General features: G+C 44.5%; 2 protein-coding genes across 2 annotated transcripts in view; one reads left to right on the top strand and one right to left on the bottom strand.

The window, feature by feature from the left end:
• Positions 1 to 542: 542 nt before the first annotated feature.
• On the bottom strand, positions 543 to 4,265 carry LOC105888609 (cadherin-1-like). Its single transcript, XM_031569827.1, has 9 exons — positions 4,261 to 4,265; positions 4,000 to 4,075; positions 3,196 to 3,351; positions 2,231 to 2,375; positions 1,871 to 2,014; positions 1,724 to 1,839; positions 1,430 to 1,627; positions 1,010 to 1,199; positions 543 to 757 (listed from the first exon to the last, which is right to left on the bottom strand). Exons 1-9 carry the CDS (start codon positions 4,263 to 4,265, stop codon positions 543 to 545), a joined length of 1,245 nt encoding a protein of 414 aa, XP_031425687.1.
• Positions 4,266 to 8,929: 4,664 nt separating this feature from the next.
• Positions 8,930 to 26,310, top strand: part of LOC105888634 (C-terminal Src kinase) — a 43,890-nt gene continuing 26,509 nt past the window's right edge. Inside the window, exon 1 of the mRNA XM_012814373.3 lies at positions 8,930 to 9,130. The gene's annotated coding sequence lies outside the window, so the exon portion shown is untranslated. The remainder of the gene's footprint in view (positions 9,131 to 26,310) is intronic.

Raw genomic sequence — 26,310 nt, 5'->3', positions numbered from 1 at the left:
ACACACACATTCAGATTTACCTTTCCTTTGGGTCATTAGCGTGCCCTACTTAGGCTGGCATTGAGGCAGCGTGATTTGCTGGAGGCTCAGACTAATTGTTTTATTGACTGAGTAAGATATTGGTAGGTTTCACATACCAGACCATATCAATTGACCCCTACCCTTAGCCTCAGACACACCAGGGGTTTGGAGCCAGGGCCATTAGACTTGATTCTGTGCCTTTGTCTACAGCCTTGACAAGACGGTTGGAGCCGGGCATAATAGCATTTAGATGGCCATGGTCAGCATATGTATATAGTATTCAGACTGCAGTCTACAGAACCCCATGGCAAATACATACAGTACGTATTGTAAATAAATAATAAAGACATGATCACGTCAAAGCATCGATACAGCATCGTTAAACCGTCATCAAACTCTGGCTCTGACTACTACATCTAAACTATCTGAAGACTGTGTTAACCTGCGGCGCTCATCACAGCTGTGTTAACCTGCGGTGCTCATCTCAGCTGTGTTAACCTGCGGTGCTCATCTCAGCTGTGTTAACCAGCTGTCCAGTCATCATGATCTGGGTCCAGGAGCTCCACGCTGAATGGAGCAGAGAATCCTGGGCCATCTCCATCCAGAACAGGCAGAAGTACAGGCACTGGGTCCTGGTTGCAGACAGCGATGGCTGTCTTCCTAATGGTTGGAGGGTGGTCATTCACATCCTCCACCTCGACAACCAGTGTCCCAGTGCCTGTGGCAGGAAGGTCGTCTAAAGACAAAAAGCCAAGACAATAGGAAAACATCAACAACAAAACGTGCTTACATTTCTCCTTGTAGGTTGAATGCTAACTCTATTCACCCAAAACCAAAAGCCCCCGACAAATAAAATTGATTCTTTTCTGGACATTTTTATGTTGTTATTTTTATGTTGTGGCCATGGCTGATAAATGCAAATAAACATCATGTTCAGTAAAATGTTCTAAATGTATGAGACGGCTGGATGCTGAAGCCTGATTCATACCATCATCAACAGCAAGAATCAAAGCTGTATATTTCCCATGCTGCACAAAGCCAGATTCTCTGTCCATGGAGCTCTTGACGGTGGAAAGTCCAGTCTGTTCGTTGATCATCAACCAGCCAGCAGGATCACTGCCAATCTCATACCTGGGACACAACATTATAGAGGTGACAATATCATTATGTAAATGTAGGTTTGTGTGTGTGTGTGTGCGGGCGTGTGTGTGTGTGCATGTGTGCGTGTGTGTGTCTGTTTATCTGTGTGTGTGTGTGTATATATGTGTGTGTGTGTATGTGTGTGTGCGCGCGCGCGTGTGTGTGTTTGTTTATCTGTGTGTGTTTGCGTATATGCGTGCAAGTAAGGGCATGTTTGTGTTTAATTTAATTTAAAACTAACCAAACAGTCTGTCTTTTCTCTGTACATAACCACTCCTCTGCCAGCAGTCAGGTCTTCAGGTCTGGAGATTTTCCTCTCTCGTGGTTGAAAGACAGGGGCCTCATTCTCATCCTTCACACTCACTTTCACTGTAGCTGTGGAGGTGAGCAGTGGGGTGGAGAAGGGGACGTCGTTCTCCACAGTCACCAGCAGGAGGTGCTCACATTGCTTCTCAAAGTCGAGGGGCTGAAGTGTAGTTTTGGAGGAAAAAATAACTAGATTGTAAGATTGAAATCTGTTAGAGAAAGGGACAAATTTGTTATTTACATACGAAACGTGTACCTTAACTGTTGTGATGATGCCGTCTAGCTTGTGTGCTACACTGCTAACACTGAACATTCCCTGATCATCTCCAGCAACTATCTTATAGCTCGTTGTCCAGTCTGGTGAGTTAGGTTGATCACTATCAGCAGCTGCTAACACCGTCACCAGTCGCTCCAGTGACAGGGTTGATGGAGAACATGTTTTTGTTGGGCAGGGGTGGATCCTGACTCAGTATTTTATATCTGATCTCAGAATTCATGTTGCCTGGTTCATCTGCATCAGTGGCCACAACTTTCATGAACTCAAATCCTGCCAATTAACAGCACACAAATGAGTACTTCTACATTTCTACATTTTCTCTTAAATACTAATCAAGACATAATCAACACTTAACTGTCTGTTGCTTTTACTTGTCTTAACTGATTCATGTGAAATTTCTGCCTTGTTACAAAATCAGTTTCAGCATGTGTTGTATGACTTAACTGAAAGATAATATTTGATTTCATTCACAGAAAATAAACACACCTATTTTAGATGCCTCAGGCACACTTCCTAGAAATGGATTTTGCATGAAAACCGGCTTATTATCATTCTGATCAATAACAAGTATATCGATTTCCATGGGGGGATCTGCTTGACTTCCACCAACAAAAACTGAATGCACGTAGAGCTAAAATACAGTAAACACAGGTTATTATTCAGATTTCCTTTCTATTTTTCATCTAATTGTGATGTACTGTATCTATGCAGAACAGCCAAGTTTCTTATCCATGTAACTTTAGGAAACTTCAGGAATGTACAATATATAGGGAGCACTTTTCAGTTGTTGTGACTGCAAATGATACGCCATAATGGTGAAAATGTAGTACCAAATGAAAGACCTAAGTATTTGGCACATGTTTTGTATTCATTGTATCGTATTGTCATGTAATATTTCAGTGCAAAATAATTTGCATTAACTCTAGGCTATGCACTTGCCCCTTCAGTGGGTCAGCTGCCATATTGGATTTCTAAACAAATAATGAATTGTGAATGCAGATTTGTTTTTATCCAAAACACTTAAAAGTAACCAATCATTTCTAAAAATGTATGCCAAATCATGCCTGTCATGGTAGACTAAATCTAAGACAAAGACCACTGGTCTGCCATCATTATTCAAAGTCATAATTCTGCCAAACATATATTTCCGCTCCTGGAAGCAGCTTCTCATATTAGGAAACTTTACAGTTTGTTTTCTCTCAACTAGTTCCTAGGTGTGGCTCTGGCTTTGGAAGTGGTATCTGAATCTTACTGTAGCAGTTTCACAGTTGTGACATGTTGAGGAGTGAATAAAAGAGAGATAAAATGCCCTCAGTGATGTCTTGTGAAGAAAAGGCCGACCTGCTATCTGAAGAGCTCAGAGCACGGACACAGTAGGTGTGAACTCGCACCCAGACAGCAGGGCTTAGTTTGCAGGTGACAAGTGGAAATAAGTAGAAATGGTCTCTTACTGTATATTTGGCTTGCTTCTCTCTGTCCAATGGTTGTGTGACACACAGCCATCCAGTCTCTGCATCAATAATGAACAGGTTGCGAGGAGGTTGGTCAGCTCCAGGTCCAGTGATGGAAAAAACGATTGTAAGATCTTTCGAATGAGACATCTTAATCTGACAATTGCATGACAAATTTAAAGCTGGTGTTAGATTTGAAACTGATACTTCACAAAAGGGATCACCAACATCAAGCCATGAACCTGCAATGTTACACCACTCTCTGACCCAAAAGGCCTCAAATTCACACCAGTTCTCCTCAAAAAAGCTATTTAATAACACACCATCCAGTAAAAAATCTGCAATACAAAGTGGTGTTAGAACTCCAAGCAAAAGGTCAAGCCCAAAGACCAACTAACAGAAAGTCGGTGACAGACAGAGAACAATGAGTATCTAATCGGGTAGTTATTGATAACAAGTGAAGGGTGGGGTCAGTAGCAACTGGAAAATGTGGAAAACAAACAAAAGCACTGGGCAAAGGAAAACCAAAAATAAAATGGTGTGAACATCAACTGGCAGGGCCAGGCTCAGAGAGTAGTATATTTCAGACTGATTTCAAAACAAACACTACAATGCCTTAACTTAAACATTACTTTTCATAACATAACTTAAACAAACTTTTCAACTTAAAATGTGAATTCTCTGTGCAGACATGGACCAAGTAATTGCAATTCCTAAAGAAACACAAAGTTACAATGTAGGTTTACTTGCGCACAGATATGAACAGATACTACCCAATATGCCCTAATTGTATTAAAGTCATACCTCCATTACCTCACAAGGGAAAGGGCCTCTATGGTTCTCTCGACTGCTAGTGAGAGGAGGAATCGCAAACTTAAAGCTAGAAATTTAGAACACTAGCGGGCAAAAAGGCAGAACGTTGAGGTTCGTATGGCTTACAGGTAACTATTGTGATACAGGTGATTGTAACTATTATTATTGATTTAGAACTATAAGGCTTACTTCAAACATTACAACCTAAAGAACTCTACACTTTAACAAAACATTACAATAACAATATCTTACCTCATCACTGCCAACAAAGGCTGGGTCAATCACATAGCAAAATGAACAGTTCAGAAATTAGCGTCATTTTCTTAAGACTGTATTAATATGCTATGATGACATGCTGACATTATATGAGATATACATAGACATATAGATCTAGACATGACATGTATAAACCATGCATAATATAGCACCAGTAGCAGCACTGTATGCAGATTTTGGAAGTCCTTCCTCTTGTACCAGAGACAGCCCAGAATCCTGTCCAGACTGTGGTGACAGGACCTCAGCATGGACTCCTGTGGCAACTCCCTGCAGTGCCTGATTCACATTATAAACATATGAAATAATAGAAATGTGTCAGAAACCAACATAGTTTTCTACTTAAGTAAAGCCCAGTCTGGGAATGGTATCAATCTGTTCTTACTGGACAACCTGTAGTGATTGTCACCTACTAGAACAACCCTTGACTTCACTGAACTCATAGAGGGCACACTTTGGGTTGTAAGAAGATCCCATGACAATATAATTGCCGCGATTCCAGTATCGGGCCAGTGCGAGCAAGGTCTGTCTCTGTGCTAAACCACCTACAGCAGGTGTCGTGTTAACTTAAATGTATACACATAAAAACTGCTTCAGACCAATCTCAATCAAGTGAGTAGACACTAAATATATGCTCAGAAGCTCCCGGATGTCATTTCCTGTTAGATAGAGTTGCTGCTATCTAGCGTGCCCTTTCTAAAAACTTAACACACCACTTAGCCAAGGCTGACTGCTGACAACCCAAAATTAAACTACTACCCTATACTAACCTCTGCTTCCCCAATAGAATCATTGCCCATACTTAATCATATACAAACTGTATTTTTACCTAGAACTTCTAAGCTCGCTGTAAATCACACTGATAGAGGTATTAGACAGGAAAATCTGATTAAGATGAAAACTGTATCTACAAATCGCTACCATTACAAAACAGTCAAAAGCCTGGCACCAATACAACTATTTTGAGAAATGTTGTCACCAGTCACCAATATGAGATAGTGGAGGTTTGGTGTAACACTGGTGTCTGTCTGTTTGTATCGTATTGTCTGTATTGTCTATTGTCACTCTGTGAGCTGCAAGATATGAATTTCCCCACAGGATGAATAAAGTATATATCTATCTATCTTAACATGTTTAGCTATAGCCAACTAATAGTATAATGAGTTAAGCCACGTATGTGAACTCATTCATTTACAATTCGTAGCTTTTGACAGGTTTTTAGCTCTGAATGTAATTGAGCTGTCTCTCATTATGTCAACTACCACCAATGGAGTCGGCCATAGTTGTCAGTCAAGAAGGTCAATTCTATAGAATAGAAAATGTAATTTGTTAATTTAAGTCTTGTTGGACAAAGGCGTTTCCATGCATATCGAACAGTCATCTTGATAATAGTCATGCTTTTTTTTTTTGGTCATGAATAAATAATTTATTGCAATAGTTGTTATAATAATAAAAAAGTGATTGTGAATACCTTACATTCATTGTGAAAACATACATATTAATAAATACATAATTTCTGTTAATAAATACAGTTATTGTGTATTTATTTATATCCTGAAGACTACATAATACATGATAAATACGTTGTCTATAAATACTTATATGCACAACATCCCTTGAAGCCAACATTTGCCCGCCTCTGCCATGCATGCCCCCCTCAAAACTCCCCACCCACCGCCGCCGCCGAAATCTCCCGGATTTTGTTACTCAAATGTTGGCAGGTATGCTTACACAAGTTCCACAAAAATGATAATATAACTCACCCAAGCAAGTATCAGACAAAGTAGCATAGTGGATGCTCTCAGTAGGAACACAAACTGCTCTCTCAAGAGGTGTCTTGTGAATAACACCACAATGACAGCTGTATTTCTGCTCTCACGGCAAATCAGGCTGTTCCGTTCACCCAAATCAAATTACTATGCTTTAAAGAGGAACAAAAAGAAGACCACATGAGACTGTTACCTAAAAAACCTCCTCAGTCTGTCATGTTGCTTTTTTTCTACACTCGTTCATCCGTTTTTCACACCAAAGAGTGAGACACCTTCTCAATTAAAGAGTGAGACACCTTCTCATCCAAAGAGTGAGACATTCTCATCCAAAGAGTGAGACACCTTCTCATCAAAAGAGTGATGCACCTTCTCATCCAAAGAGTGAGACACCTCCTCATCCAAAGAGTGAGACACCTTCTCATCCAAAGAGTGAGAGACCTGCTCATCCAAAGAGTGAGACACCTCATCATCCAAACAGTGAGAGACCTGCTCATCCAAAGAGTGAGACACCTGCTCATGTCATACTACAGTCATGTCTCACTTTTCACTTTTTACATAAGAAGCCATTAATTGACTTAGTTTCATCTGGTATTGATAATCAACTTCTAAATCTCTAATAGAAAAACATCAATCCTGATGCTTCCACCAAGTTAACTTGTTTGAAATTGTCAGCAGTTGTGGTAAAATGTTTTGTAACTTCTTTAAGTTCCCCTTCCCTTTTTTCCGTTTAGACCAGCAGAACTTTCCACCAGGATAACAAAATACCACAATCTATGCTCATAGATTGCTAAACCTGTCTGTTGATGGGGGTGTTGAATAACCCAGATGTTCCTTTAATCTTCCCATTAAATTCATAAAAGAGTTCATTACAAGCTGGTTTCTGAAACCCTTTCCTTGAATAGTACATAGGATTGTATAATGCATTCATAAGAATGGAGTAACTTATCTAAAAATGTATGATGATGTGATGCATAGCATTTCATTCTTTACTTCAGAGGATATACTTATGACAAATTACATAACATACCAGTTACTGATACAATAAAATACATCAACTTAACAATTGCGAACCTTCAAAAGATAAACTCAGTGCCAGATTATCACGTAATTTTCCTGAGCCTTGTTGGAAAGCTACTTCTGGATTCTGTCTTCAACCAAGCCTATTCTCGACCCATGCCTGTTTTTGGACTCTGATTCTTGCCTTGTGTTTTGGAAACGCCAGTGCAATGAACATTCCCTGACCATCTTCAGCAACTATCTTAAAGCTGGTGAGTTGGGTTCATCACCCTCAGCAGCTAGCACTGTCACCACTGTACCGACCACATTCTCTGACATGTGTACAGCATACTATACAGTATATAGATGCATTTAGTGTAGGGTAGCCTGATTAGTAAGGTTTATGAGTCCAGCTTTTCTTAAGGTCATGAATAAACAAATATATTCATCTTGCTTTATGGTGCTTTCGATAAAAGTGCCATGTCCTTATAGATAAAGGCGAGAGCAGAGTTGAATGGATTGATACTCTGTGTTGATATATGTGTTGCAGGTAATCTGAGATGCATTGATACTCTAAAGTGGATATAGCCTCACAAATGCCAGCAGATGATATCATGTTACAGTATGAATCTTCCAGAATTTCCCAAAAGAGTTCATGATACAGTGTGTGGATTTAGTGTTAACGCTGTGTGCTTTCCTTCAGTTAGATGCAGGTGGAATGACTGACCCAGACACTGGACCCCATATTTCATGAAGAGGTTTGGTCAAACTGAGGAGCGGGTTCATTTCTGTCTGTTAGAGCAATGATGGCTTTGCTAGATAGATAGATAGATAGATGCATACTTTATTAATCCAGAGGGAAATTTTAGTAAAGGGAAGCTCTTGTCAGAAGTGGGATTCAAACCCACGCCTCCACAGAGACTGCTAAACGCTGTAAGACCATCGTCATGCATCTGCAGCTTGGATTGCCAGAGAATATGTACAAAATATCTGGACTGGAAAAAATGCAGTTTAATATCAGCTGTAATATACAACCTATGATTAGATTACCGTAGATTAGATTAGATTAGATTCAACTTTATTGTCATTACACAGAGCACAAGTACTGAGACAACGATATATAGTATTCAGACTGTGACAGTGGTAACTATACTACCACACTATAGTATTCAGACTGTGACAGTGGTGACTATACTACCACATTACAGATATGTAGTATTCAGACTGTGACAGTGGTAACTATACTACCACACTAGAATATTCAGACTGTGACAGTGGTGGCTATACTATAGATATGTATATAGTATTCAGACTACCAATGGGCCATTTCAGAGAGATGAAGAGTAAGCATTTCCCCATCTGTGAAAGCTACTGCTGTGCTTGTTTGGAGTTGTATGCTAGGCACCACTGTCACAGTCTGAATACTAGTATATACATATCTGTAGTGTGGTAGTATATTCAGACGGTGACAGTGGTGACTATACTACCACACTACAGGTATGTATATCCCTGAAATGGCCCATTGGTGGTCTGACGTCCATGTAGACACTTCTGACCACAGATAACACAGATTAGTGTTATTATTTGTGTCCATGTGCAGTAGCCTACATACGGTATTAAAAAGTACTTTTAGAGTGCTATCCCTCTGCTGTGCCATCTACATATCTGTCGGACCCGGCATTGGTTGCAGAATATTCAGCGAAATTATTGTTTTTGAAAGCAACAGATGTGGATGATCTGTTATTCCGCTGCCAACCAAGACAACTCATACTCATTAATTTCGCTAGAGGACGCATGGTATCCATCATTCCACGCTCTCCCTGCATTTACCCACCCCTTGTGGAGTGGTATGCCTTTAGACAACGCGCAAGCGCATAGGAGGTGTCTGAATGAAACGGAGACCATTTCCTTTTCACGGCCCTGTGCGAACTCAGACGAGAAAGCTCTGCGGAAACAGTGGTTTGATTTACTTTATTTAACCCGGTGAAACTGGATGTTGACTAGAATAGACATCGCCTGCGTTCATTGCCGCAGTATATCGTGAAGGTGCTGGGAGGGTTTTTTTGCCAAGAGGATATCGAATGGTGAGTTGCAGTCCTAACTGTTGTCTATCCCTGTCCGCTTCCAGTAGCCACTGCTGCAATAATCGGCGATTGACTTCCCCCGAATTATTTAAAAGCAACTGTCAAAATAAAATCCAGTGATGTTACTTGGCTGTGCAACAAAGTCACATTGCTAGATGATAAACGTAGACGTGAACTCGGATTTATCGCGCATTTTCCCCTAAAGGTTGTTTATACCTAGATAGTTTACCAGTCAATTAGCCAGCTAGCCACCTCCGTCCTCAACTGTAGCCACATCGAGCGACTGTTGCCGCCAGGCTAAGCCCATTGATGGAATAAGGACGGCTGAGCTAGCGACAGAGACATGGGTCGGAAATGCCCGATATTTTACACAGTCGGTCGCTGACAGTTTTAGAGACATCTACAACCAAATTGAGCACACTCCCGCAGAAAACGGGAAGTGGCGAGACATTGGTATGGTATGGAAACGCGTGTTTAAATGCATTGTTGTCCGCTTCCTCACTCCCTATTGTGCAGCGCATGGCTTGACATGAAACTACACGCGAGTGCGTTCACAACATCGCCTAGTCAGTTTACGTGTCAGTTCGCCACTGCGGTGATGTGTGTATCGCAGATGCTGTTGTGAGCCTTGGTTGTGCTGTTTTAGCGTAAGAGCATTCAAGGTTTCGGCCTCTTGAACATGTTATGATGTTTTATTTGTAACTACTTCAGAGACAACCCAAGGGTTTAAAAGTGTGCAACGTTAAAGAATGTATTGTACAGGCGATAACGTCAGCTAGCTTTTTATTGCTGCATGTTAACCCTAAGTAACTCAAATAATTATACATGCTTTGGTGTGTTGACTGGTTTGTTCACAGTTTACTAAATCCACTTTTCTGTATTCATTCTTTGAACGTTGTCCATGCTCAATAGAGACAACGTTTGCTACCCATTAGAGATTACACAATTTGATACTACCAGAGATATAATTTGTTATTTAATAACAGTATTAGCCTTTGTACTTATTACCAGCGCATTGATCCAACATTTTTGTGTTGTTTGGTTTTAGAATGCAGCACCCTTATTTTTCTAACAAGAACATGTTTTATCCTCCTCAATCATAGTAAAGGCCTAGTTGTAGAAGGTATAATAGAATCTTGCGATGTCCTATGGCAAGCTGGGAAGATCTGTGCTAGGATGCTACACTTTGTAGCGTTCTTAAACGTTAACTTCGTATAATGTTTTTTTTTTTTTGACCATAACACGCCAGTTTCAAGGGCTGGGGCTGCCCGTTAGGGAACACCCTCACCAAAATAGGGCGAGGTGTGCCGAGTCCAATGTGTGTGTGTGTGTGGGGGGGGGTCGGGGGGATTTGATCCTGGCATCCGTTATCCCCTCAGGAATGTGCAGAACTAGACTGCAACATGTTTGCACTCTGTATGTCGGGTCCCTCCATGGCTGAGACCCAGCCCCCACCCAGCAGCCCGAAAGGCCTGCAGATGACTGGGAGATTACTACCTCTAGTGTCTGGCACGTATTAAAAGCCCATGGCTTGTGTCTGTCTGACATCCCTAGAGAACCCTTGTGTGTTCTCGATGCCCTCATCTTTCTATCTCTCTCTCTCTCTCACACACACACACACACACACATACACACACACACATATCACCACCACCACATCCTCCTGGAGATCAATTGATTGACTAGTTGAGAGGGTGATCCAGTGGAGCTGTGTAAGCACTGCTGGACCAGCGATCCCAGGTTGAGCTCCTCTTCAGTCGGTGTTGTCTCCTCTGACAGCTAATGCTGTGGCGGTCTTCCAATCTCATGGATGGTGCACGCTGAGTATACAGTGAACCCACAACACACACACACACACACACACATGTATGCACCAGCAGGCCTCTTTCATCTGTCCCGTCTCAAGTTGCGTTGTGCTTCCGATTAGCGCGCAGTCAGGGGACCCGGCTCCACACAGTCAAAGATACACACACTCGCACCACTTAACACTCAATCCTTAGTGAACAGCACACTCAGCATCATTGCTCTTTTGAAAATGTGTTGTGTGTGTGTGTGTGTGTTTTATTCATGTATTCCCATCTGGCTGTCAGGCGGAGTGTAGTTCAAAAGAACCTGGCTCAGTCTTCACTGGAGTCTGGAGTTTGTTCTCCCAGATTTTCACTCCTCTGGTCAGCAAGTGAAATAAGTTTACATCTGGACTATGCCTGGCACAGACACCAGTAACCCCTCAAAAGAAAGTCCCGTGGGCAGTCTTGACCACAATAAACAGGGTGAAATTTATGAGAAGGCAACGCTAAATGTAAGCAGCCAGGAGCATAAATATCACTCTTTAACACCTCAGTTCTAGAGGTCACACAGCCACAGCCCCACATCCTTTGTTTCTTTACATAGTCAAAAACACATGTGGGCTACGTGTTGGCTCTCACGGCCGTGCAGGCAATGGTTTTCTTTAATACTTTGTTTATTTGAAAAAGGTCTTCCCATGTCTGACTTTTAAACAACACACGAGCTGTGGCCACACCATGTGTCCTGCTGGTGATGACTCAGTAGAGCTGCAGACTTGGGCAGAGCACCCCACCCCTTTAATCGCCACTCCTTTAATCGCCCCCACATCTCAGGTCCCTAAGACACCCTGTGCCATTTTGCTGCCCAGATTAATGCCCGCTCCACAGTCATTCTCCTTCCATATGCTTGAGTGTGTTGGTGGCAGTTAGCCATGTTTGTCCCTCTGTCTCTCTGGCGCGTGCACATACTCTCTTCCCCCCTCTCTCTTTCTCTATTCTTTTCTTCTCTCACTCCCTCTTGCCAACCCTTTCTCCTTTTTTCTCGTCTCTATTTTTCCCTCTCTCTCTCTCTCTGTGTGCCGCAGCTGTGCCGTGTTCCGCAGGCCAGCCCTTTGCCAGTCTTGCCTTGGCCGCCCGGCAGAATGGCTGCATTGTGGCATCTGTGTGTGGCGACCGGGGAGTGGGTTCACTCCATCTGGGCAGCGCAAGGCCAGCAGAAGGCCATTTAAGAGGGTCACGCAACACACACATACACACGTGCTGTGTGCTCGCATACACACATACACACACAAACACACCCCTACACATACATTCTTGCAAACAGTGGGTCATGAGGGGTGAAGAGTGGACAGGGCAAAAATGGGGCAAACTAAGGAGCTTTTTAACAGATGCCACTGCAGCTCAGACAGACGAGTCCCTGAGAAGTAGAAGTGTGTGTGTGTGTCTGTGTGTGTGTGTGTTGCTTGTTCAGCCTCTCCTATAGTCTGTTACGTCCCCAGACTGTGGTGCATGAGAGGCTAAATGTGTTGGCATGTGGGTTCACTCAGCAAAGACTCCCTGAGGTGGCCCTAACACACTTTCACATCAGTCCTCCTGAGACATGTCCACACTCAGAGAGTGTGTGTGCGTGCATGAAGTGAGATGAACCCCATCCACCTGCAGCAATAGGGGTGGACAAACTCGGTTAAGTCGATAAAGTGCCTTAGTAGCTTTTGTCTAGTTCTCTATCCCTCTGCCCCCCCCCCCCCCCCCCCCCACACACACAGGGAAGGTTGGTAATGCAGAGAGCTCGACTGTTGTCTCATTTGCATTTGTTGTTCCTGTTACACCAGGCCAGGTGTACATTGCGAGTGAGGTTCAAAGCGCCCATCCACCCACCCCACCACCCCACAGTGCCAAAAAAAAGAAAAAGACCCTACAACACAAGGCTTCAGGTGTCCTGGCATCATTCAAATGCAGGGCTTTGTGTGTGGCGTGGCGTGTTGGAAGCCAGTGCAGAGGGAGCGGGGCGAGGGAGCTCATTTGACTGAGTGAGGCCGTGATAAACTTCAGACAGAGGGAAGGGGACAGAAGGTCACTTCCTCCTGCAGGTTGGTGGAGGCTGAGGGCAGGCAGTGTTGCGTGTGTGTGTGTGTGTGTGTGTGTGTGTGTGTGTGTGTGTGTGTGTATTGGGTTGTGCTCTGTGAAAAAGCTCCAATGCTTCTCAGGGCGAACACTTTTACCCCCAGGCTTAGTGTGTGTGTGTACTGAGTACGTAGGTGTGCTCTACTTTCTCTGTTGTTTTCTTTTCTCTCATTCTCTGTTCCCTTACCAAAGCAAATTTTACACCTCAGTCAGAGTGGTGTACATTTCATGAGCCGTGCAGAACAGATGCAGTTGTACGGCACCAGCATTTCTTTCATATCGTACAGTTGTCAGAGACGGTTGTTCTCCATCAGCAGCAGAAGCACTCTCCGAGTTCCCTCTTTGATTCGATAAAGACCAGCCCGTATGATCTTGACATTGTCAAATCAAATCAACGAGTGGCAGGCGGCTTCACAGACATGATAATTCTGCGCTCACAGCAAAACACAAGGAACGCGCCTCAAAGGGAACATGGTAGCAATTGACATCCTCGTCTCTGCCTTTCATCAGGAGGAGGTTACAGGGATTAGGCACTGGAGGGGGGACTTTTTAAGGCCCCTGGTCATTCATATCCCTAGTTTTCCTTGTCCTCTTCAGGGGCCTAAACGTGAATTACTGAAACGTCACAACAGCCGACGGCCCTGCCTTTGGTGGTGTTTATGGTGTGTGTCGTGTTCTGTTATGGTATTTCTTCAGTGTGTTGGCGCATTTGTTACAAATCTGGATTTTATTATCCCCGAGCTGGCGCCGTCACAGAGCTGTAAAACATGCCAGGGAAGATGCTGTGTTTAATCGGCCAGACTGAGAAATGGCCCCTTAACATTAAATCCGTCTGCCATGTTTAGGTGTGTGTGTGTGTGTGTGTGTGTGTGTGTGTGTGTGTGTGTGTGTGTGTGTGTGTGTGTGTGTGTGTGTGTGTGTGTGTGTGTGTGTGTGCGCGCCTCTGGTGAATGGTCGAGTGTGATTAAATAATGTGTGGACTAATCCATATGAAATTTACGGGAGTCCTGCAGCTAATTAAAATGGCTCCCAGGTGAAGGAGGGAGAGAGGGAGGGGTTGCCTTAAGCTGTTTCTCAATCAGGCTCACCCCCCAGCAAGACTAAGTGGAATGACATGTTTGGTGGGCTGCTTGGGTGAAGTGAGATTGAAGGATCCCGTATGAACATTAAAGGAACTTTGTGCCTTTCCATAAGATACCTGAAGGAGATGGTTTTATTATTTATGTTTAGAGGTTGTGTGTGTGTGTGTGTGTGTGTGTGTGTGTGTGTGTGTGTGTGTGTGTGTGTGTGTGTGTGTGTGTGTGTGTGTGTGTGTGTGTGTGTGTGTGTGTGTGTGTGTGTGTGTGTGTGTGTGTGTGTGTGTGTGTGTGTGTGTGTGTGTGTGTGTGTGGGAGGGGGCTGAGTGTGCATGACTGCCCTGAAATCAAGAGGGAGGGGGGGCATAAACATGGGTTATCAGTAGGGCTGCAACTAACGATTATTTTGGTAATCGATTAATCTATCGACTATTTTTTCGATTAATCGACTAATCTAATGATTATTTCCTATAGCAAATTAAAATAACGACTCAAAATGTTGGAATTTGAATTTCAAATGTATTTGAGTAACAAATGTAATCATAATACATAAATTAAATAGTAATACAAATTAAAGTGCAAATATGCTTTTAAAAGTAAAGAGAAAGTGCAAATAAAGTTTTAAAAGTAACTCAAATTAGCAATCAAGCCTCTGCAAGTGCAAAATAACGCAAGAATAACTGGGCTGCAAGTGACATTCAAATTCAACTTATGAAATATATATTTTTTCCACAATCTTTTGTTTGAAGAATGCTAAGTGGAGGAGGTTAACTATTCAGAACAAACGAAAATACAGGCTACTCTGATAATTCACTGATTTACTACATTGCACTTAACATTTATGAAATAGCGTTAGCAAGCATCCTCCATGAGACGTTCTGTTTTCCAACATGTAAGCTTAAACCTTACTATAAGTTATAGATAAATCATATATGTCTATGATAATTGCTGCTAGACACTCACTGTTCTTGTGCTCCCACAGCTCATTCTCTTTGAAATACTGGAATAGTGCTTCTTTAACTACTAATAATTGACCATTGAGAAAAATGACAACTTTTCTGTTAGCCATATCTCATATGCAGCAGCTACTAAAGCTAGCTTTGTTTATTGTTTCCATGGTAACATGAGCCGTCTCAGAATAATTCGCTTTTCAGTCGGCCATTTCTGATATGCAGCACATGAAGGTACGAGAACGGAGGGCAAAGAAAACGGTGCATGATTTGTATGCTAGGCTATTTGCAGATTCTGTTCCATTTTTCTCAATGATGGTCAATTATTATTAGTTAAAGATGCACTATTTCGCACTTCCTATAGTGCATTGCAACGCCGAATGAAAATTACCGGTAGCTCTGCTAGCGTCTGCCAAAAACAAAAACAAAAAAAATTAAAAATTAAAAAATTTGTTTTATATATTTTATGACGCGTCGACAATAAAAATCATCGTCGACAATTTTTCATAATCGACATCGTCGATTACGTCGACTAATCGTTGCAGCTCTAGTTATCAGTATAACAATTGTGGTTTGCCTCGTGATTGTTCAAAAGGAGATCAAGCGTTCATCTGTGTAAAAAGCAGTAATATCTTCTTTCTTTCTCTCTCAGTGTAGGGTGTAGCACAGGAAAACACCTGTGTTTCTATTAATTGTCAAAGCAGAAGTGACTATGCAAGAGCTGGAAATGTGTTTGGTTGCACTTTGTGCTTCGGTGAAGTGACAATGGTAATACCCCGAATACTGACCCTTGGTGCACCCCTGGACAATAACATGAGTGGTCTGCTGACTTACATGTAACTACATTTTTACATCCTGCGGAACTGGAGCTGAGTTATAACTGCCTCCCAGTTTGAGAGAAGCAGTTTAGCATTTAATCCATTGGAGTTCAACGCAGTAATATCACTCGTTATCATCATCATCATATCATTAGCAGATAAAGCAAGGTGTTTAATGTGGTAAGACGTGGATGTATAAGCAGATAAAGCAAGGTGTTTAATGTGGTAAGACGTGGAGGTATAAGCAGCTAAAGCATGGTGTTTAATGTGGTAAGACGTGGAGGTATAAGCAGCTAAAGTGAGGTGTTTGTTTAATGTGGTAAGACGTGGAGGTATAAGCAGCTAAAGTGAGGTGTTTAATGTGGTAAGACGTGCAGGTAGTAGCAGGTTAGGTGTTAAGGTGTTGTGTCTGTGGTAAAGTGAGGTGTTAAGGTGTTGTGTCTGTGGTAAGGTGAGATGTTAAGGTGTTGTGTCTGTGGTAAGGTGAGATGTTAAGGTGTTGTGTCTGTGGTAAAGTGAGGTGTTAAGGTGTTGTGTCTGTGGTAAGTTGGGTTAGAGCCTCATGTTTTCTTTCTGCTCTGCTTTGTGTGCTGCTGCCGCTGTGGGAGGAGCCTTGTTGACCCTGCTTCTTATCTCAAGCCAGATCCTGGCCTCGCATTGCTGAACCGCTGTGGCTGCAGACGTTTGCGCTGGTCGGGTGTGTGTGTGTGTATGTGTGCAATTCGTTTTTTTTCTGAAGTTTCCACTGCCGCACGCAGAAATTACAGACCATCTTGCAAAAATCCTTACCCTGTTTTTTTTCTTTTTCTCAGCACTCTTAGCACTCAACTCTCATAGTCCCTCTTAGAGAGACCCATATATGTGTGTATGCTCACACACACACACACACACACACTGGGGCACACTACCTTGTTGCTCTTCATCCTGCATGTTCCTCCTGTTTCTGACACATAAAGCCTCTTGCATCTCACACACATAATTTCTCTCATTGGCACACACACACACACACACACACACACACACACACACACACACACACATACCTACACCAGCACACACACCTACACCAGCACACATACACATATACACACATACCTACACCAGCGCATGCACCCATGCACACACACACACACACACACACACACACAAACACACACACACATACACACACACATACCTATGCCTATGCCATGCCATTGCAAGCAGTCATCTCCACTGATTGCATGAACCCCTCAGCCACTTTGCTGAATGTGAAGCACTCAGTCTGCCCCACCCACCCACCCCTATTTCCCTTTAAACCATTTACCCGTGGGCTCCCTCACCATGTCACGCCCCCCCCCCCCCCCCCCCCCCCCCCCCCCCCCCCCCCCCCCCCTTCAGTTTGCAGAGACACCTCTTGGCGCTACACCTTTCTAATGTCATTTGGTTGGCTGTGTTCCCCGCCTTGCCTTGGATGGCCGCTGAAGCTGTGTGAACAGCCCTGTGGGGCGCGTTTTGTTTGCTTGCGACAGCAGAAGTAGATAAGGAGGACGTCCGTGGCCACAGCTGAGACACACACACACACACACACACACACACATCTGTATGCATGCTTGCAGTGAAGTGTCTGTGTGTTACTCACTTCTTGGACTTCTCTACTTTTTGAGACGCTGCAATTTGAATGTGCCGAACACACTCACTGTCAGAAGTTAGCCCTGTTTGACAGATAAATATAAATCGACACCAAAATCCCTCTCCCTACATATGTGCTGAAGCACTCCTTTAGCCTCGAAAGAGTCTGCTGTTCCTGGCAAATCTTTCATGAAGCACCACAGTTGTTTCCTTGGTTCGAGTTAGCTGATAGTGAGTAAAAGGAACTCGGGAACGCGGCTTAGCGAAAGAATCCGTTTATTCCAACAAAGTGAAGCCTCGGAATTTCTAACGCACAGCACAGTAATCTCAGATCGTACAGATCACGAGAATACTCTTCGTGGTTAACTTCCCTCGTCTTTTGCCGCTGTCTTCTTTCGCCGCTGTCTTCTGAATGATGACATAATTCTGTAACTCTTATAGGGCTACAAAATTAAAATACTAAACAATGGTATAAAAGTGGTCCAGCTGACCATGGCCATCTAAACGCTAATGGCCCTGGCTCCAACCATCTTATCGTGGCCGTAGACAAAGTGTAGGGATCAATTGATATGGCCTGGAATGTGAGGCCTACCAATATCAGCCTGGACACATGCTTGGCAGGTTATTTTATAGTTATTGTCCTTATTGGTTTGATTTTTCATCTATTAGGTCCATCCTCTCACAGAGTCTGTGGGAGCCACTGAACACTTCCTCAGACAGGCCGCCCAGTCGTGTGTTTACAGACACCTAAATGTAATGATGTTGTTAAATAAGCCTAAAAAACAGCATTCTAAATGAGCTTGGCGTGATGTATGGCAGCGTGCGTGCGCGTGCACATGAGCGTGTCTGTATTGTTGGGTGGAGAGACTTTGACCTAATTCAGCAGCAGACATGAATGGCTTGCCTTGGAGGTGAAATCCTCTTCACGGCTCCTGTGAAAGATGCATGTAGAAGGGAGACATGACGAAAGAGGGAGAGAGAGAGAGACTTCTGATGGATGGTTTGTGTGTGTGTGTGTGTGTGTGTGTGTGTGTGTGTGTGTGTGTATAATCAAGGCTATGAAGAAACATTTGAGTTCACGTCTGCTGACTGAGAGTTCCATGTTCTGGTGCTCACATTCCACTCATTCTGACGCACATTCACACCGTCATATTGAAACCCCCATGGGACGGTCGAACCAAAGCATCATGCCACCCATTCAGTGTGCAGCAGGCCTACTTTTAGTCAGTAAATGCGTGTCCTGAGGGAGTCTAGTCTAGCAGGGACTGACGTATGTCTCGACTTAAGTCAACTATAGTGTGCTGGGGGTTGTCGTTCTGTGTAGAAGTGGGTGAGAATGTTTTGCCTAAGTAGTGAGATCCTTTTTCCCATGAAGACACAGCTCAAAGTGGTTTGAGTTCAGAAACAGGGCCGCTCGTACACCAGATGATGAATGTAATTAATTTTCTGACATATTTTTGTCTTGCATGTCGTAACTGCATACATGTCTTAACTGCATAAATGGTGTCAATAAAAAAATTATCACAAAAAAGAAACAGTGCCGCTCTTGGCAGGTTTTTAGAAAGGAAGAAAGGTTGTGGGTGTAGGAAATTGCTCTGCTCTTTTGTCTACCAAAGATTTGGCTCATCCCACAGTACTGTCTGGTCCCACGAGGCAAGTGGTAATCAAGCCCCACTGTAGGTGTTCATTACATTTAGATGTATTAATGTGGCAGACGCTTTTATTCACGAGGACTTCAGTGAGGCACACTACAAGTGAACGCCAGATCAAGGAGAAACGTAGAAAACAAATGAGAAAAAAAAGAAAAGAAAAGGAAAACACGTTTGAGCTTCACTTAGACCAAAGTGGCCGGTCTATCAGCTGTGCTGTACAAACCCACTGTTTCATCTTTAATGCTAAGTGATAGGCTAAAAGGATAAGGCCCACAATTTCCTCACGTGTGTGTGTGTGTGTGTGTGTGTGTGTGTGTGTGTGTGTGTGTGTGTGTGTGTGTGTGTGTGTGTGTGTGTGTGTGTGTGTGTGTGTGTGTGTGTGTGTGTGTGTGTGTGTGTGTGTGTGTGTGTAGGCTAGCTCCAGTCAAATGCCAAAGTGGTTTTGTTGCAGGAGCTCCATATTTAGAATTTTCTCCCCCCAGGGCTTCCGTTAGATGCGCTGGTGACTAAAAGCCACAAACGTCAATGACTGGACACTCCAGTGCCTTTAGACTGTGGGCCCTAATTTCATTGGTGGGCACCGAGCAAAGTCTGTCGTGTGTGAACTCAAGATGGCGCGTAGCGTGTGGAATGTTGCGCTGATCCACCCATGTTTACGCCTAGGGTCTTGCTCATGGTATTAAATTAGCTAATGATTTTGCCAGGTTCCTAAATTAACTTTATTTCATGTGCGGTGGACTTTGCACGCTGCTTTGCTCGTTGCTAGTTGCCCGTCAATGAAATTAGGGCCGTGTGTGTGTGTGTGTGTGTGTGTGTGTGTGTGTGTGTGTGTGTGTGTGTGTGTAGAAGTTTAAACTTGTTTGTGTTTGGGAGAGACTAAGCTATCCTGCAATAGGCAGACTTGACTCCTTGTCATACATTCAGCTGACACACATATTGAAATTGGTGTGTAACTCATGATTTCAGATCAGATTATGTGTGTGTATGTGTGAGGGTAAAAAAAAGCATGATTTCAGATGAGATTATGTGTGTGTGTGTGTGTGAGGGTATAAAGCATGATTTCAAATGAGATTATGCTCCTGGCACATGGACTTCATGACCACTGGAGCGGTCTATTGTGGCAATGGAGATGAATCTGTTTTAGTTTGTGGTCCTACTTCAGGTCGCGTGATGGAGGCATATTGACCTGACAACAGGGCTTGTGCCACAGCAAGGTAACGTGTGTGTGTGGTGTGGGTATGTTTTATGTGGCTGTATGTTTGGTGGTAGTGGGTCGTAATGTGTGTGCACTGTCGAGGTTAATAATTTAGAGTTGCGGTGCTGGACCCACAGCCTGAGGTGCAGAGCTCCATTATTAATCCTTTCTGGTGGGGTCAGGGCAGCAGTCCAGCCAAACACACCTCACTCTACTGCTGCCTGCACCCCCACACACACCTCACTCTACTGCTGCCTGCACCCCCACACACACCTCACTCTACTGCTGCCTGCACCCCCACAACCCTCTCCCTCTTCCTGGAGAACACATTGGCAATATGACCTAAAATAAATATCTCGGTTATTGCATGGATTGACCTCGGTGAATGGTCTACGATAATTCCTCCTGTATTGTCTAGTTTCAGAATAGGGGACTGCTTTAAGTGTCTTTGCGCCAATAAGCGTCTCTGGCAAATACCATAGTCTATTTAAGGGACATCCGTGTTAAAAATTACTATGAAAGTTGTCATTTCGATTTAGTAAGTTCTTAACTTCATTGGAACTTCATTCCTCTTCATTGTATGCTATCTTTATGAATTATTAAAAGATATGAACTAGTTACAACCTTGGATACCTAATTTCTTGTGGGTTTTTATTTATTTATTTATTTATTTTTTTTGTCTTAAATGACCGTATTGGTAGATTTTGGGTGAGCCCAGTTCCACCAACCAGTCAAGCACACACACAGCCCAAACCTGAGGTGCAACCTTGACCTCAGAACCAGCCAGCACACTACTTCCTCTCCGCCCTGCATTCTCTCGTCCAGATTTTCTTTTGTTCCTTTGGAGAAAATGTCACATTTTAACTCCATGTATTGTGTTACAGCATTATTTGGTACAAGGTTATGCAAACACTATACTTTTTTTCTCTGTGTGTGTGTGTGTGTGTGTGTGTGTGTGTACATATTATATAAACCTATCTCTCCTCCTACCCTCCTCCTCCTCGGTGCTGGTCTGTGCTCTACTCTCTGATGGCTCCACTCCAGTCATTGTTGCCTCCCCCCCTCGGCTTGCTCCAGGCCCTCCGCTCTGATCCTCTCAGGCCTGCCCGACCCCGTAGAGCCGATTGGTGAGCCGAGACGAGTCTCTCCTCCCAACTGTCTGACCGGGGGTACGGCCCTCAGACCGGTCTTAAAAGATCATCCTAGCCGATAATCCCGTCGTACTCTGCTATATGAGGAGATCCACTTTTAACCCTCTTGGATCTACTCACTTGGCTGGCTCTGCCACACACGATTCAGAATGCTTATATTAAAGGTGAGGTAATGTGTGTGTGTTTGGGGGTTCTTTCTGGTCCAAATCTTTAAGTGTAAGCACACTGATATTAGTATGATGACTGATTCTGTAGAGAACATGGAGGGATGTCTGTCATGAGAGACACACACACACACACGGGTGTGTTGTGTTTTCAGCTTTGTTTATGATTTGGGAAACTCGTGGCTTTAGCAGAGCCCTCCACCCCGTCCTGTCTCCAGTGTAAGCACACCTCTCGTCTCGTCTCCTCTCTCTGGTCCTAGCAGAGCCCTCCACCCTGTCCTGTCTCCAGTGTAAGCACACCTCTCGTCTCCTCTCTCTGGCCCTGTCTCCAGTGTAAGCACACCTCTGGTCTCCTCTCTCTGGCCCTGGCCCTCAGCAGGTAGTGTGCGGCGCTGTCACTCAGTGCTGGGGATGGGAGCGCTGCCCTCCGTGGCCTCCTGGCCCCTCCGTCTGTGCGCTGTCACCAGAACTCTCTCCCTGTCATGGTCACCTCTGAGCTCACTCAGCACCTCCTTCTCGCTCCCTCGCTCTCTCCCTCCCTGTCTCATGTGCCTCTTTCCTTCTGCCTTTCTCTCCATTTTCTTTTTATCTCAATCCCTGTCTTTCTTTTTCCTTCCTTCTTGCCCTCTCTGTTTCTCTCTCTCTCACCCCCCTCTCTCTATCTTGCTCCTACTTGCGCTCTTTCTCTCTCTCTCTCTTTCTTTCTCTCTCTCTCTGTCTCTCCACCCCCAGACACATTTATGAAGACCCTTTGTCACTCCCAGTGTTCTGTCCTAAGGCTTCTGTGGGTTCTGATCAGGCAGGCAGGCAGGCAGGCTGTGCTCTACCCTTGGTCATTGCATAACGACTCCATTTTAGACACAGAATTATATAATCTTAACCTGTAGGGTTACGTCAGCTCTTCAGCAGCCCTTGAACACGATGATGGTCATGATTGACTGGCACTGTGACTGGCAGTGCCATCTGTACTCCCTCAGGCTAGGGACAGATTGCTCAATTGGTGCCCATTAGTAAGGGCATCCAGGGTGGTTAGCTAAACCGCGTAACGCATAGACTTTACTACCTGGCTCTACAGCATCCAACAAGACTGGCGGTTAGCATCTGTTTGCCTCTTGTTGTGTGTGTGTGTGTGTGTGTGTGTGTGTGTGTGTGTGTGTGTGTGTGTGTGTGTGTGTGTGTGTGTGTATGTATGTGTTTGTGTGTTGTTAATTATTTACTGTATGTCACCAGACCGTAGCTGATGTCATATGCAAAATCAGAGACGCGAGGAGGAAATTAGGGCCGGTGTGAGCCTTTTTGTTTCCCCTCTCTCTGCACACACTCTCTTTCTCTGTCACACACACACACGCTCTCTTTCTCGGTCACACACACACGCTCTCTTTCTCGGTCACACACACGTACGCTCTCTTTCACTGTCACACACACACACACTCTCACACACACTCACACACTATTTCACTGTCACACACACACACACAACACTCTCTCTCTCTCCCCCTCTCTCATACACACACACTCACTTTCCCAGGCGCATAGAGCATGGAGCTATCGCTGTATGTTCTGTACACTGTGCAATGAAGGGAAGGGAGTTTGGGGAGCGAAACAGAGGGAGCGAGCGAGCGAGAAGGAGAGGGATAGATGGAGGGGTAGATAGATGGAGGGGTAGATGAAGAGATGATGCTCTCCGTCTCTGCATGCCCTCAGTGCAGGAGCTGAAACATAAGCGATTCATTCTCCCCTGCAGCATATTAATCTGTCTCTCCTCTCAGCAATACTGTCTCTCTCTCTCACACCCGCACACACACACACACACACGCACACACACACCCGCACGCACACACACACACACACACATACACATACACACGCACGCACAATTGTTGACGTTCCTTGCTGCCTTCATCATGAGCTCTTTATCTCTCCCTCGTGCCCTCTCTTCATCTCTTCATCTCATCTCTCCACTGCATGAATCCTGTCAAGAGGTCACCCCTCATTTTCTCTCCATCTCACACACACACACACACACACACACACACACACACACACACAATCCCTTTTTTCACAGCTTGGTAACATTTTTCCGTGCTGCCATCTATGTAAGGATTGGCTGCGTCCCACTGAATTTACATTCACCCTTTCTCGCCTATGTGACATCCTCCTTCTCTCTCCATCTTTCCCTCTCTATCTCCCCCTCTCGGTCTCTCTCTCTATACTTCCCTCTCTCTCTTTCTTTCTCTCCCTGTCATTCCCCATCTCTGTTTTGCAGTCTCTCATTTTCCCTTTGTCTTTCGCTTGCTCGCTCACACACACACACACACACACACACACACACACACCCCTCCTCTCTCTCCCTTCTGCTCTCATTCTTCTCCTCATCATCTCCAGCTGTCCGCCCACCCTTTCCCTCAGCCAGTAGGATTCTCTCCTCCTCTCCTCTCCTCTCCTCTCCTCTCTCCTGTCTTCCATTCTTTCATCTTCTGCTCCTTCTTCTCTCCTTTCGTCATTTGCGCTCTTCCTCTCTCCATCCATTGTCATCTTCTCCTCTCTCCCTTCCTTATCTTCCTTCCCTCTCATTACTCCTCTCTCCGCTCCTTTCTTCTCCTTTTTTTTCTGTCTTCTTTTTCCTCTGCCCTCTCTCCTCTTCCTCTCTTTTCTGTGTCATATACCATTCTCTGTTACACACTCACACACACTCTGCTCCAATCCGCTGTAATGTATGCAATCAGGCAAATGAATAGAGCGCGGATGGATATTACTGGATATAAATAGCACTGGATGAGCAAATTGCCTGTTGGCCCGAGCCACCACTGCTCTCTCTCTCTTTCTTTCTTTCTTTCTCTCTTTCTTTGTCATGCTCATCTCTGCTGTGCTGTGTTCCTATTCTCCTCTATCTCTCTCTTTCTTTATCTCATCATCTCATGTTTTGCATTCTTGACTTTGACATCCTCCCCCTTTAAGCCCTTTCATCTCCTCTCTCTCTTCCTCCCTCTCTCTCTCTCTCTCTCTCTCTCTCTCTCTCTCTCTCTTCCTCCCTCTCTCTCTCTCTCCTCTGCATCGTAATCAATCCATCATGGTTCCTGTCAGTCGTTTAGTGCCTGTGGTTTCTCTGTCCCAGTCATTGGAGCACAACAGTGACTGCTTAAGGTGTTAAGAGAATACCCCAGAAATCTCACAAGGGATCAACACACACACTGTGAGTCACATGTAGGACATAGTGTGTGGTTGGATCTTTCTGTGTGCGTGTCTGTCTCTGTGAGTGTGGACTTGGTTGTCTGTCTGTCGGTCTCTGTGTGTGTGGACTTGGTTGTCTGTCTGTCTGTCTCTGTGTGTGCACGCAACCATGTGGTTATTTGGCCCAGGTGAGCTAGAACCCCACGTTGCATATCTATATTTGGTGATGTGTGTTGAGACTGTGTGTGTGTTCTGAAAAACATGTGTGTGTTCTTTGAGGTGACTCATTCCCTTATTCCCAATTCCACTTCTGTCTTCAAGACAGAGTGTGTGCTTTCTGAGCTGTTCGTAAGGCTCTTGAGGTGAGAAGGTTCAGCAGAACTAGCCTGCACAGGTGTTTCAGTGGTCTGCACACCTGTTAAAGATGTTTCAGTTCTCTGCGTTTGGGCAGTGGTCAGTGGTAGAGAAGCACTGCTCAGGTACAACTCAGGTTCTGGCCAGGTACAAGTTTCCCACAAATATTGACTGACACACACTCACACACTCACACACTCCTCCTCTTCACTATTACAGGAAGTACAAGTGAAATGGTGAAATGTATGTCTGTGTTTAATCTTTCCACTTGTTTTGCTGCATTGGCCATTTCCACCAGCCTCAGCTTTGGGTCCGTGTTCCATGTTGGATTCAGTATTTTGAAAGAGAATTATTATTACAATTTTATTACTTTACAAATGTATTGTTACAATTTTAAACCTAGCCTAATAGCGGTATGGAGTGTGTGTCTGTGTGAACATGGGAGCAGTGATGTCTGTCTGCCATGTGCATGGTAAGGCTTGCATGTGGAGAGTGTGTCGTAAGGGGGATAAGCGCTCTGCCCCTTTTTTATGTTGTGCTTTTCCAAGTGCCGTCTGCCGGCCAGGTTTAATAGGCTTTCATGTTTGAGGATTTTTGGGAGGGCGACGCAGAAGGGGTGTGTGTGTGTGTGTGTGTGTGTGTGTGTGTGTGTGTGTGTGTGTGTGTGTGTGTGTGTGTGTGTGTGTGTCTGTGTGTGTGTGTGTGTGTGTACATGCATGCAAGCGCACAGTGGGGGGGGAGTGTGCATCTTACGGGATTCAGTTGGCCAGACATGACAGACGGCCACTCTAGGGCTGAAACCAACACACACACACACACACACACTCTTCTGCGCTCCGTCTCTCCCTTTCTCTCTCTTAAGCCCGTGAAGCACCAGGCCGGTGGTCGGCCAATGTCCGTGAGCGTCTGTTGCCCTGTGGTTTTTGCGGTGTGTCCCGCACCGTTGGCGCTAGTCTGACCCGTGTCGGCAGATTTTCGCCCCAATTGAGCATGTGGGATAGGCAGCGGAGCCCGTCGGCGAAAGAGACCACTCTGATTGGCTGTGGAGCCCGTCGGCGAAAGAGACCACTCCGATTGGCTGTGGAGCTCCAGCTCTCCACACAGGTTCAGGAAGGCCCTCTTGAGCCTGT

The sequence above is a fragment of the Clupea harengus genome, chromosome 6, assembly GCF_900700415.2.
Source record: "Clupea harengus chromosome 6, Ch_v2.0.2, whole genome shotgun sequence".
NCBI lineage: Eukaryota > Metazoa > Chordata > Actinopteri > Clupeiformes > Clupeidae > Clupea > Clupea harengus.
Note: the sequence above shows the minus strand (reverse complement) of the source record. Positions and strands in the feature narration are given on the sequence as shown.

Coding starts and splice junctions, on each gene's coding strand:
- LOC105888609 (XM_031569827.1), bottom strand. Junction 1,840..1,870: donor CCCTGTCACTGGAGCGACTG/GTGACGGTGTTA, acceptor CTGATAGTGATC/AACCTAACTCACCAGACTGG. Junction 1,628..1,723: donor GCATCATCACAACAGTTAAG/GTACACGTTTCG, acceptor ACTACACTTCAG/CCCCTCGACTTTGAGAAGCA.